At 35.9% G+C, this 14,531-nt stretch overlaps 1 protein-coding gene across 1 annotated transcript; it reads right to left on the bottom strand.

Moving 5' to 3' along the window:
• Positions 1–4,037: 4,037 nt before the first annotated feature.
• LOC149209747 (amino acid transporter AVT6A-like) lies at positions 4,038–9,395 on the bottom strand. Its single transcript, XM_089398729.1, has 6 exons — positions 9,317–9,395; positions 9,012–9,185; positions 5,917–6,069; positions 5,400–5,603; positions 4,822–5,284; positions 4,038–4,733 (listed from the first exon to the last, which is right to left on the bottom strand). Exons 1-6 carry the CDS (start codon positions 9,393–9,395, stop codon positions 4,589–4,591), a joined length of 1,218 nt encoding a protein of 405 aa, XP_089254855.1. The 3' UTR covers positions 4,038–4,588.
• Positions 9,396–14,531: the final 5,136 nt, after the last annotated feature.

Here is a 14,531-nt window from a genome sequence, read left to right as displayed (position 1 = left end):
TTACAGTTGTGAGTATTGGGTGATTGCTTGAGGGAGGTGAAGAAGAGATTTCTCTCCGTCGGGAAGGTGATGCTGGATTGGACCTCTCATGGTTGTATCACCGCCTGAACCTTACTTCCATATATTAATAAAGCATTTGAGGTTCTTCTATTCGCATGTGTTTCAATGGTGTATTGTCTTACTTGCGTCTTTGATTTATGCTAATCCTTGAATCGATTATGAATGCATGCCTCTTGTAGTTTCCTTTTCTTGTCTTATTTGCAGGATCTCGTGTAGCTGGGCCCGTGAAAAGACTTGGATCTGGGAGCAAGCGGCAAATGAAGGAGATTGGGTCGACCATTTGCGCAAGACATCGGTAAGTGGATCTCTTCCTTCTATCTCTTGCATGTCATAAAGAAGAAACTTTAGATAGCTTTGCTTTCAGCTGTTGCTAAGGAACTGTCACCCTTAGAGTGGGTTAGGGTCATTCCGAGTTGGATACTTTCCCCCACAACAATCACGTATAGGACTAACTAGGACAGAGAGGTATTTACCTGTAATTCCAAATCTACTCTTTACTAGCATTCTTCCCGGGCTTCGTAATTTAGTATATTGCTAGTTTTACAATTATATGCAATTTGTTGTGCTACCTCTTCTTTCTCACTTGTAACTTGAATGTTGGCAGACCTTGTACTCTGTTTCTCTAGGTCTGTATGTGTATGCTTGTTTTTGTGTGCATGTGTGTACTCAATGGCTTGGAGTTTGACTAGTACTTATGCATGTCATGTAAGGTATGTATATTTCAAATGGGTCTATCTGTCTGTTGAAGTAGAGACATCAATGAATGGTGGAACTGAGTTGATGTCTCTACTTTAAATGGTTGAAATGAAAATACTTGGCAAAATGGACTAATTACTCTTACTCTGGCCATCTGTATCAATGCAGCTTTTGCAGGGCTAAAATGTGAAGGAAAGGAGGATGAAGATTGTGAGAAGTTATTGAAGAGCAATGGAATCATCACACGCAATGGGATGCATTTTGGTGCACCTCAAACTTATGTGAGGTTGAGTATTATTGACAAAAACCAGACCTTCAATCTTCTACTTGACAGGCTCTCAACTATTCATGGATGATTAGTTGAATTGCTCAATCATTGATGCGAGATCAACTATATTCCTTTTCAATGTTTACAACTACAAATACAGTAGTATCTTTAACTAGAAGGCCGAGCGACCATGGCAGGATGATACAAGGCTTTACAAAAGTTTATCCACTCTTCACAATTCTACAAGAAAATTCCCAAATGATGTTGAAAAATATACAATCTTCTGCCACATTCAAGGGCAGGGAGAGTCATTTTGTCAAGCTGCACTGACTTGTCTAGACAATTGTTTAGTTCCCTCATTCATTATCTTCATGGAACCACCCTGTTCTTTTATTGCAGACTGACTTTTACAAATGCTGATTAATGGTTTTCTATTTTCCCTAGCATTACGTGACTATCAAGTGATGTTGAAAAATATACAAATAGAAGGAAAACTTCACCATGTCTATGTGAATTTAAAACACATGACATATTTAAATGTGAAAATTATTTTTGTTTGTTTGTAGGGTTTAATCTTTATCAGGCTCTAGGTTTAAATTTCTTGGTGAAGGGTTGAGGATTGAAACTCTCCTATGGAACATCCAGACTCGATCAAACATTAGATACTTTTAATGACAACATCACACAATTGAATAGATTATTCTTCCATCCAACATAAAGCTGAACCTGGCATGAAACTAGCCCAACCTAAACTCAACCTTCAACTTATAAAAATATAAATAACAAAATTCAGATAGCTAAGAAGAAAAGGACTACTATAGAGTGTGTAAATAAAAGGGTATTAAAACTCTATAAATTCTATTCAAATAGCGTCTACATTCTAACTTCAAATAGCAAAGTAGCATAATTAATCTGTTCACTTACCTTGGTATCGTTTCTTGCCTCTTGGTTGATTCTTCGGCTTTTACATTGTGTGGGGGCACATTCGTTGATGTCGTTCACCACATCTACTCTCCTTTCTACTTGACTCGAACCTATGTCTGATGAAATCTTTCTCTATTGGCATTTTATCTTCTTGAAACATCTTAGTTATCTTGTTTTTCCCCTAGGGCTTGAATTGTTGGACAGATCTTTTCCAAATGAATCCAATCTCATGTTTCTTCCCAAATTGTTGGACAGATCTTCTCTGGATATAATCAATGTCATGTTTTTTTTGCTAAATTGTATTCTAATATCGTCTTCGAGCCTTCCAATATCATGTTCTTGATTAATGGAAACATCTTTGGCAAATGATTTCATGGGTTTGCTTTTCATAAATCTCGGAATTTTATCTCTCTAAATCTTGTGAATAGTCATATGCTTGTCTGAAAGATTAAGCCATGCATAGCTACATATTAACCAATTCAGACTTTCAAACTTTAAAACTGTGGATGGCTAATAACATCTAGTATGATCACAATGATTTGAATCTAATCAGATTTCCCTACAGACAAGCCACCTCTTCAGTCTTAAATAAGTGCCGAACATATCTTCTTTAGACAAATCCGATGTCATGTTTCTTCCTAGATTGCCTTACAGATCTTTTCTAGACAATCCAATGTCATGTTTCTTCATATTTCTTACCACACACAAGGCACCTCTATATATTTAAATAGATTTAGTGGGTAGTTATAAGTCAAGGAAAAGTGTGTTGAGCTCAAGATAAATAGTATTCAAACTACCCTATTTTCCTGAGTAAATTTGGCCTTAAATCTAGTTTGAATTATGATGGAAGTCAGAGTTCTGTTTATTGGAGGTGAACTTTGCCTGTGGAATTTATTTTTGGAGTTTTGGCTGATTATCTCTTTTCAAATAAAGAATAAAAAAGAGTGGAACTTTTGACTCGTGGAAAAACAAAACTCACCAAAAATGAGGCGATATGAGTGCTGGATATCAAACATGGATCTCAATATAATTTCATTGCATCGACCTGGTTGTTAAGTTACCAATGATGTGATTCTGTACACGTTTCTCGTTTATTGGTAAATAATACATTTCTTCACCAACCTCGTTTTGTTGTCAATGAAACCATAATGTTTCTTGGAGAAATAATCTCTGTTACTTACCTGAGATAAAAATATTTAAACCCAGATTTGGCCACTGCAACAAAGTAAGTCATTTTCCCTTAATGTTATTGTATTCTCTAATTATCATTTGTTTTTGGTTTAATTTCTTTTCAGGTTGTTGCATTTGTCAACTAGGTTCGTTTGTTGAGAGGATTAGAAATACATCATTTTTTTATCAGAGTATTGATTTAGACTTGTTTCTTCATTAAATTTTATTTATTTCTAAGCTAATTGGATCACTCACTAGTTTTTTTTTTAAATGAAGTTCAGATTTGCTTCCTTTGGAGTATACCTTCCCACCTAGATCTAGATTGGCACTCTCTCCTCAGTCTCCCTATTTCAATTTTGAATTGATTTGGAACCCTTGTTTCAATAAAAAGACTTCATCGGATCTAATCCATGGATCTTGGCATTCCCACTAAGATTTCACTGAATTTCTTTCAGGTCAGTTAGTTTTGTATTAGTTCTATTTTTTTTTACATTCATTCGTCTCTTACCTCACAACTTTTTAGCTTTGTTATTCTCTTCCATTGCTAGCTTGCTTGAACCCAACATCAACTTTTCTTTACAATTTAGCCTATCACTGGCCACATTACACCACTATCACTGCTCCAGCAGATCAAGATCTTATGCTATTCACGGTCTCTAAAAGTACAGGTCATGTAGGAAGTCGGATTGGGTAAGTAATGTTGATTCCTTTACAATTATATGCAATTTGTTGTGCTACCTCTTCTTTCTCACTTGTAACTTGAATGTTAGTAGACCTTGTACTCTGTTTCTCTGGGTCTGTATGTGTATGCTTGTTTTTATGTGCATGTGTGTACTCAATGACTTGGAGTTTGACTGGTACTTATGCATGTCATGTAAGGTATGTATATTTCAAATGGGTCTATCTGTCTGTTGAAGTAGAGACATCAATGAATGGTGGAACTGAGTTGATGTCTCTACTTTAAATGGTTGAAATGAAAATACTTGGCAAAATGGACTAATTACTCTTACTCTGGCCGTCTGTATCAATGCAGCTTTTGCAGGGCTAAAATGTGAAGGAAAGGAGGATGAAGATTGTGAGAAGTTATTGAAGAGCAATGGAATCATCACACGCAGTGGGATGCATTTTGGTGCACCTCAAACTTATGTGAGGTTGAGTATTATTGACAGAAACCAGACCTTCAATCTTCTGCTTGACAGGCTCTCAACTATTCATGGATGATTAGTTGAATCGCTCAATCATTGATGCGAGATCAACTATATTCCTTTTCAATGTTTACAACTACAAATACAGTAGTATCTTTAACTAGAAGGCCGAGCGACCATGGCAGGATGATACAAGGCTTTACAAAAGTTTATCCACTCTTCACAATTCTACAAGCAAATTCCCAAATCAGCGTTCTTTTCTCGGTTCTGTTCCAAATAATCTTTATATGTATGTGCACCACCTACTCCTCATAAAAAATCATTCTCAAGATCGTGGAGGGCCTTCCTCCTTTTTGTTGAACAAAGAATTAATGTCACTCACTATAGCAATTGAACTTGAAACTACTGCCAGAAAAATCATGAACAATGCAATAAATATGTCCTTCCTGGTTGAGATTCCATGGGTGTCTCTGCAATTAAAAATAATTGAGGTTAGAAGTTACATACAAGCAAGGTGAAAGATGAAACCAGAAATGAAAAACAACTTTTTTTTTCTACCTGAGAGCAATGGAAGCTGGGAAGATGAACCCAATACAAATTGCTGTTGTGGCCGTGAATTGAAATGCATCCAAGATACTTGGTATCAATGATGCCCCAAGGAAAATGATTCCAATTAACCCAACAGTGATCAAAATGAACCTCTTATTATCCAAAACATGATGCTTTTTCGCTGGAAAGACAAACCCATCAAGATTACGTCTCAGGGCAAAAAAAATGAGAGGAAAGACCAACATCTTATGTATAACATAGGTCACACGAACAATGTCATTCAGCACAACACTGTAGGGAACTCCCAACTTGGTGTCAAAATTGGCCAGGACATCATCCATGGTCTGGTATCCAAATAGAAGAAAGCCAAAAAAGCTTGTACTTATGTATACAATTGAGCACAATGCCAATGATGTGCGAACAATGGGCTGCATTTCTGAAGGGTCCTCAAGTTCATTGTATATGGAATGAACTGCATGGCGCAAACACATCACAATTCATTATAACATAATTTTAAATGCAAATTCAACTAATGAACTCTAGGATACTACACTGCAGGACCAGAGATGGAGAAAAATAATCCATACCATTGTAATGACAGATGTAAGCAGTCACAATAACTGGTACCACAGTGAAAAGCTTCAAGAATAAAGTAAAATCCACAATATCTTGTAACAATCTTGGTGCTTTGACGGTGCCACTGAAAAAATTTACAATCGCAATACCAGCCATAATCACAACAAATACAACAGCAAGTGCAACTCGTAATGCAGAAGTGAATTTCAAAGAATCTGCAAATTCATGGAAATGAACACATCAATATAGGCATCAAGATTTGAACATCACAACTCCTAAGGAATAACCCATGATCCACATCTTTGAATGTATATGCCATATGCCATTTCTAACAGGGCAACATGAAAAGTCAGACAAATCGTTAAGCAGATGCCATCAGTATGTGACATTCCCAAGATATGTTGAATCCCCTCATATAATTACAACAGTTTCTAGACATTTAAATCCCTGAAAAGGCCCAAATGAAATATGATATATCTGAAAATCAGTGCTAAAAAATGCTTATCAGGATGAGCAAAGCAGACTTACCCACTCTCTTGAAAAACACCAACGGAGCTAAAATAAGGACTATGGTGAGAACTAGGATCAGAACACGTCCATTCCACCAATGAAATCCAAACCATTCTTCAAGTAAAACAGCATGATGCATGCCATTTGATGATGTTCCAGATAGCACATCGCCTGCCCAAATCAAGAAAACACCTCCATCAGACATAGAGATTTCTAATTCAAAGCCATATATAAGATAGGAATCATGCCCAAAGTAATATAAAAGTGGCACCAGATAATTGACCATTCAAACAAAAATGAAAGGAATATAAGAAAAAAGAGACACTAATAAAGCATGTCAAGTCATGTATGCTTCATAGAACACTTAAACTTTGTTAAACAGAAACAAGTTGTTAGTGTTTCAGCTTGCTAAACTGCTCACAATGCAAAAATTGGGTTGAAGTTTCAATTCAAGCAGTACTTTTAAAATACTCTAGTTGTAACATACATGCTTAAATATTCCCACACGATATACTATTTATCCTTGGATATTACCCTCAAAACTGGGCTAATTCAGCCTGCGACCTAAAATGCATAACCTACAATGTTTAGATTGAATTACTTTTCAATTCATCTTATCTTGATTCCTTTCTAACAGAAGCCTGTAAAAAAAATATCAACGGACTGCTTCTAAATCAATGATTGCAAATAGTTAAACTCTTCACAAGGTACGAGGGTCTCCCTCGATCTCCAACATATTAAACATGATGCAATTATGATCTAAAGTCAGATGAATAGAAACACACTCAAGTTCAAACACTGCATTCAGTGATTAAAAGCAAGGGACTATCATATATTTACCAAGATTCAACTTGGGAAATATCACTGAATAAAGGCAGTGATAAACTGGTAATTCACCTTATGTTGCATCCCTTTCCATAACCTTCCAACAAATTGGTCTCCTCAAACAGAAAATACTGATTATGATCGGTTGTTCTAACAACAAAGGGAGTGAGATTTTTTCAAAAGCCATCAGAAGCAGGAAACAAATAAAAGAGGAGAAATAAATAATTGTTGTGCTACCTCTTCTTTCTCACTTGTAACTTGAATGTTGGCAGACCTTGTACTCTGTTTCTCTGGGTCTGTATGTGTATGCTTGTTTTTGTGTGCATGTGTGTACTCAATGGCTTGGAGTTTGACTAGTACTTATGCATGTCATGTCAGGTATGTATATTTCAAATGGGTCTATCTGTCTGTTGAAGTAGAGACATCAATGAATGGTGGAACTCAGTTGATGTCTCTACTTTAAATTGTTGAAATGAAAATACTTGGCAAAATGGACTAATTACTCTTACTCTGGTCGTCTGTATCAATGCAGCTTTTGCAGGGCTAAAATGTGAAGGAAAGGAGGATGAAGATTGTGAGAAGTTATTGAAGAGCAATGGAATCATCACACGCAGTGTAATGAATTTTGGTGCACCTCAAACTTATGTGAGGTTGAGTATTATTGACAGAAACTAGACCTTCAATCTTCTGTGTGACAGGCTCTCAACTATTCATGGATGATTAGTTGAATCGCTCAATCATTGATGAGAGATCAACTATATTCATTTTCAATGTTTACAACTACAAATACAGTAGTATCTTTAACTAGAAGGCTGAGAGACCATGGCAGGATGATACAAGGCTTTGCGAAAGTTTATCCACTCTTCACAATTCTACAAGCAAATTCCCAAATCAGCATTCTTTTCTCGGTTCTGTTCCAAATAATCTTTATATGTATGTGCACCACGTGCTCCTCATAAAAAATCATTCTCAAGATCGTGGAGGGCCTTCCTCCCTTTTGTTGAACAAAGAATTAATGTCACTCACTATAGTAATTGAACTTGAAACTACTGCCAAAAAAATCATGAACAATGCAATAAATATGTCCTTCCTGGTTGAGATTCCATCGGTGTCTATGCAATTAAAAAATAATTGAGGTTAGAAGTTACATACAAGCAAGGTGAAAGACGAAACCAGAAATGAAAAACAACTTTTTTTCTACCTGAGAGCAATGGAAGCTGGGAAGATGAACCCAATACAAACTGCTGCTGTGAAATGAAATGCATCCCAGATACTTGGTATGAATGATGCCCCAAGGAAAATGATTCCAATTAACCCAGCAGTGATCAAAATGAACCTCTTATTATCCAAAACAAGATGCTTTTTCGCTGGAAAGACAAGCCCATCAAGATTAAGTCTTAGGCAAAAGAATGAGAGGAAAGACCAGCATCAAATGTACAACATAGGTCACACGAACAATGTCATTCAGCACAACACTGTAGGGAACTCCCAACTTGGTGTCAAAATTGGCCAGGACTTCATCCATGGTCTGGTCTCCAAATAGAAGAAAGCCAAAAAAGCTTGTACTTATGTATACAATTGAGCACGATGCCACTGATGTGCGAACAATGGGCTGCATTTCTGAAGGGTCCTCAAGTTCATTGTATCTGGAATGAACTGCATGGCGCAAAGACATCACAATTCATTATAACATAATTTTAAATGAAAATTCAACTAATGAACTCTAAGCTACTACACTGCAGGACCAGAAATGGAGGAAAATAATCCATACCATTGTAATGACAGATGTAAGGAGTCACAATAACTGGTACCACAGTGAAAATCTTCAAGAACGAAGTAAAATCCATAATACCTGGTAACATTCTTGGTGCTTTGACAGTGCCACTGAACAACTTTACAATCGCAATACCAGCCATAATCACAATAAATACAACAACAAGTGTAACTGATAATGCAGAAGTGAATTTCAAAGAATCTGCAAATTCATGGAAATGAACACATCAATATAGGCATCAAGATTTGAACATTACAACTCCTAAGGAATAACCCATGATCCACATCTTTGAATGTATATGCTATATGCCATTTCTAACAGGGCAACATGAAAAGTCATACAAATCATTAAGCAGATGCCATCAGTATGTGACATTCCCAAGATATGTTGAATCTCCTCATATAATTACAATAATTTCTAGACATTTAAATCCCTGAAAAGGACCAAATGAAATATGATATATCTGAAAATCAGTGCTAAAAAATGCTTATTAGGATGAGCAAAGAAGACTTACCCACTCTCTTGAAAGACACCAACGGAGCTAAAATAAGGACTATGGTGAGAACTAGGATCGGAACACGTCCATTCCACCAATGAAATCCAAACCATTCTTCAAGCATACCAGCATGATGCACGCCATTTGATGATATGGAAACTTTATAACATTCAAGAGGGCAATTCCATATACCTGCAAAGCAAGGCGACCAAAAGCACTCTTGACATCTTTCTGAGTAGCCCCAGGGCTCAATCTCAGAGTCTCATACTCCTCTCTCATCCCAGGGAAAGCAACAGAGGCCATCACTGCTACATTCCTCCTGCCTGCCGAATTTTTCTTCTCTCCGTTTCCCAAGAACGAAGTCCCTTGAGCACCCATAAACCTTCCACCAGCTGCAGCCATGACCTGTAACAAAAATAGAATGATCCACAAACCTAGCTTGAATCCCCAGTGCAAAACAATCCTGTCTAAATGTACAGAATGGGTGTACCAAAATCTAGTGAAATACTCAGAGCAGAGATTATTGCAAATGTGGGAAAGGTAAGCAAAGCCAATATCTCAATTTTACCATCATTCTCTAAAAAGAATTCCAAGTGTCCGCGCGTAGGGCTCATAGCAGGCATTACAATGGTAGCTTTGGTTGTCTTCTCGCTGGCATTTGCCACTGTGTTTCTCCAAAGAACAAAATACAGAGAAAAGATCGAAGAATGGGAGCAGGATTTTTTTGGCCCCATAGATTCATTTGCAAAGAACTCCGCATCGCCACCAGTGGATTCAGGGACGAAAATGTTTTGGGCCAGGGGGATTGGGAAGGTTCATATGGGGTTCTCCCAGCAGTGGCCAAGAAATCACAGTGAAATGCATAACGAAAGAGTTCAGGAAGGGAATGAAGGGGTTCGTGGGAAGGGAATGAAGGGGTTCGTTGGAGGCATGTAGCACTAGAGCCTGGTTCAGCTGTGGGGATGGAGCTATTCATTGCTTATGACCTGATGCCAAATGGCAACCTCGATAAGCTCGCAACGTTTGGGAACGAATTTGTAACCACTTTGAATCAATAGCTGAAATTTTTGCAATCGTCTAACATATAATCATGTGGCTTATAAGAATGACAGGTTGGCAGAGAGGGGAGTTGATTTCAGAGGGAAACGCCTTACGGTGTAATTATGTTTTTTTCTTTGAAAGTTATGGAAATTTTAGTCATATTTTGAAAAAAATTGGTAGGGACTTTTGTAAATCTAAATAAAAGATGTTAAAATTTATAATTTTAGGTGTCTTAGAAGTTTTTGATGGTGCTAAATCTATTTCCACTATCAAAAATATGATTCAAACACTGGTTATACAAAAAAAAAAAAAACTTTTTTCCCCAAATTCTGACCACTTTTGATCATCCAGTAATCTTTCGTTTCTGTAGAAGACTCCATTAAAAATAACCCATTGCCATAATTAACAATGTTTTGTCTTATGCATTTGTAAGATATTGTTTATTGCAAGGATAATACACACCATAAATTATTTTGTAGATCCATGTGCACTTGGATAGTTAAGTTTTTGGGTTGTGTATTCTTACAAGTTAAAAATGTGTTATGAGTTAACAATTATGGTCTGCTTGTGTGCATTTTCTTATGGATGGATTAATTGTTTGAATAAGTTGTTGTCTTTATATTGAATTGCATGCTTTTATTTTGGGACAAAGATTATAGTTGGAATAATTTTTGGTTTAATAATTTTTTTACTATATGCATACTAAATGAGAGTACCAAATATTTTTAAAGTGATCCAATTGTAAAAATGTTGGTTGTGGAAGAATCTTGTTTATATGACAAAGTATGGTGTTTGATGAAGCATTTTAACTATATTGGAGAATGATTTGGTGACTTGTAAAATGTAGAACTAACTTTAATGTTTATATGATATAATTTTCGGCATTAATCAATGTTAGTGATTTGACTATGTTGTAGTGTGTAGAGATTAGCTTTTTGGGGCATATTGTTTATTTGAAAAGATCATTGCTTTGACAAAATGTTTGATAGTTTTTATTGACAACACTTGATTTTTCTTTCTAATTTGGTGAGATTCCGAATGTATAAAGGCCTTGGCTATATAATGAGATGTATACAGTGATAATTTGAATGTTGTTGTTTGTCTTATTATATGAAGATGGCTTGATAGTCAGTAAAGAGATGTTTGAAGGCGGGGATTGAATTTTTTTTTGTTACATCAATGGTATTCCTCTGACTGCAATATCATTCCTGTTGTAGTAGTATGATTCCTATGATAGAGTTGTTTGATTTGCTTGACTAGTATTGATGATAATATGTCTAGCTAATAGAATATGTGTGATGGAGGATTGATGACAAGGAAACTACAGTGACGTGCCATGATGGAGAGATCTATAATCAGTGAATAGAGACTTATGTTGCTGCTTGTATTTTATGTGTTTCTTGTCTTCATCAATGGTTGTTGATGATGATAATTTGAAGAGATACTATGTTATTTGCATAAATGTGTTTGACCTAGCAATTATAAAAATTCATTGAGTTGATAGTTGGATCTTGTTATGCATTTAGAGATAGTATTTGAGTAAAGGTGGCTTGGCATAATAATGATGATGTAGTTGTTGTTGCTTGGTATATGACAGTGTTGTTGAGGAGTGATTTGGATTGGTATTGAATAGCTTGTCTTGCTATTAAATGAATTATGATTTGAGGATATATTGCAGGATTGTCAGATGTTTTGAGCTCATGACATGTTTCCTTGGTACAATGAATGTGATGAATGATTGATGTGGTCTTATAGATTATTGGATAGTGAGGATTGATGAGCATGAGGTTTGTTTGATAGTGCAATGGAATTTTGTCTTGACATTTGACAAGGTTAATGTGCAAAGAATTTGATCTAGTTATGGACTGGTATCGACAGTAATGATTTTTCTGATTTGGCTTCATTGTTTAGTGATTGAATTCAAAGAGGTGATTGGTTTATTTGTATTTAGATTGCTGGTTGGTAGTGGCCTATAAGTTTTGATGGTTGATTAAGACATGAGGATCTAGTATGAAAATTTTGAAACATGGTCCACAAAGGTGCTAAAGGTCATAGCCTCCAGTAAGGGAGTAGGAGCTTCCTTCCGATAAGAACCGATAAATTTGATCAGGGAGTAGTAGCTCCCTTCCAAGAGTTGGAGAACTTGTGGAAGTTGTACCCTCCTATAGGTAGAATCCTTCATACTCGTAAGAGCTTGCACTAGTACAAACTGTAATAAGATTTTTTTTATAATAATAAGAAGAAGATAAAATGACAACATCGGTGGTTTTCTCCCACATTGGATTTCCACCTAAACTTTGATGTCCATATGTTTTTATGTGTTTTGGATTCTTATGGTTTACATGCTTTTATACTTAATGCTACTTATGGTTTACTGAATAACCTATAATCTATAAAACAATGTTCTACTAAAGAAATAATGATTCAAGACAAATTTGGAACTCAATAAATTAATTAAGTAAATCTGAATTGGGAATCAAACACTGATTCACCCCCCCTCCCCCTCCCCCTCCCCCTACAATTGGTATCAGAGCAAGTAACTCCAATAAATCTTAACTGCTTGAGAGTAGATCAAGGACAAAGGAAGAGGTCAAGTTAGGAAAGCAGTGATAGTGATGTATCTAATGTCATGGCAATATCCACATTCATAGATCAAGAACAATTAGTAGTAGAACAAACCAAGTTAGAAAGTATGGACAATAAAGGTATGTTCATTCTTGATGATGCTAATTATCAAGATTGGAAATAATAGATGAAGTCTAGGTTAACGACCCTTAGATTTGATGTTTGGAATTTAGTCTGTAATAGTTATACTAAAAATCCACCATCAGGACAATATCTTCCGAAGAATAGTCAGGCATTAAATGAAATCTTTTGTAACATACCCGCTTCAATATTATAGAAAGTTATACATTATGGAACCACAAAGGAGGTATGGGATAATCTATAGGTCATCCATGAAGGAGAAGGAAAACAAGTAAAAGAAGTTTTCTCATCAGGTAAACTAGAAGGTAATCTTGTTTCTGAGACATTAAATGAATCTAAAGGAAATTGTGGTTTGTTAGAAGATGAGAGTGATCATGAAACAACCTTTGTTATATTATATGGAGTTACTAATTCAGAAGAAGATACGTTAGTGGAAGTACTTATTTTTTTGAAGAAAACTTGCTTTTTCTTTGGAAAATATTAAAATCCTTGAGAATAAGTTGCAGGAATATGAAAATAGGGATCATGAAAACAATAATGGAACAACTTAAAGAAAATAAATAATATTGTGAGGAACTTTAACTTAAAGGGCATGTAATAGTATTTACATCAACTTGATCAAAATTATAGAAGAGAAATTAGAAAATTTATAGCAAAAGGATTTAGAAATGTAGGCAAATTATATGTTCTAAAGAAAAATCCAAGCATAAATAAGAAGTCAAGTTCCTCCTCTTCAGATTCAGAGTAAGGGAAAATAGTGTCGAGAAATCTAGGACATGCAAAATTAACAATTTCTCTACTTGATAATTGCTTGTGATGCACTTTTACTTCTTAACTTATTATCTTATCTTTGTTAGCTTATTAAAGTGTTATTTCATCAATACAATTACCAATATGCATAATAAAAGACAAGTGAGACAATATGTAGACTTCTCCAGCCAGGGCCAAAACCTTTCACCTCTTGAGAGGAAAACCAGATCAAAATTCTTCTTCTAGATCTTCAATTGATAAGTACCGAGACCATGGCATAGACCCTTGACTCTAATATCATCTCAAGAACCATGTCACTAACCTTGATGCTTTGCCTCTTCCTTTCCTTGCCTTTCTTCTTGATCTTGAACTGATATCCTCGACTCCTCCTAGAGAAAATTACTCTCTATCCTTTTCACTGCTCCTTCACAACTTCCATAGGGAATATTGATCTCTAGGTCTTCTCTAGAGAAACTCGGTCTCTACTTCAATCACCCATAAGAGTCTCCCCAGTAGATACCTTCCTTCACTATCTAGAAGAAACGCTACTTTGCATATCCCAGAAGAAACCTTCATTGCATGCCTAGAAGAATGCCTTCTTCGATGATCTAGAAGATCCCTTCTTTGCTTCCCCAAAAGAATGAATTTCGTAGCCTTAGAGGAAACCCTTTCACTACCCTTACTTCGCACTTTCTACTACACCTTTTTCACACTTTCTTCTGCACCCTCTTTGCACTTCTCTTAGACTGAATTCAGATCGAACTTCTTGCTTAGAATGGAGGTCGAGTTAGGCTATATATACACCTCTTCACTGGGTCTTTAGGCTAACTTGACAGCTGGAGATTAGGCCGACTTGTTCTAGCATATTCCTTCATCATTGTAGGCTCACTTGAAGAGGTTAGGTGACAATTTATTGGAGGATACTTTGCATATACAAGATGGAATTTTTACAAAGTGTAACATGACTTCATTTACATGATAATGAATCTAACATTTTATGACTAGATGACAAATAAATCCTAAAGACTCTGAATGGGAGTA

The sequence above is a fragment of the Pinus tabuliformis genome, chromosome 1_2 (genome assembly GCF_031772625.1).
Source record: "Pinus tabuliformis cultivar Carrire ecotype Pingquan chromosome 1_2, CPIR1, whole genome shotgun sequence".
Lineage (NCBI taxonomy): Eukaryota > Viridiplantae > Streptophyta > Pinopsida > Pinales > Pinaceae > Pinus > Pinus tabuliformis.
Note: the sequence above shows the minus strand (reverse complement) of the source record. Positions and strands in the feature narration are given on the sequence as shown.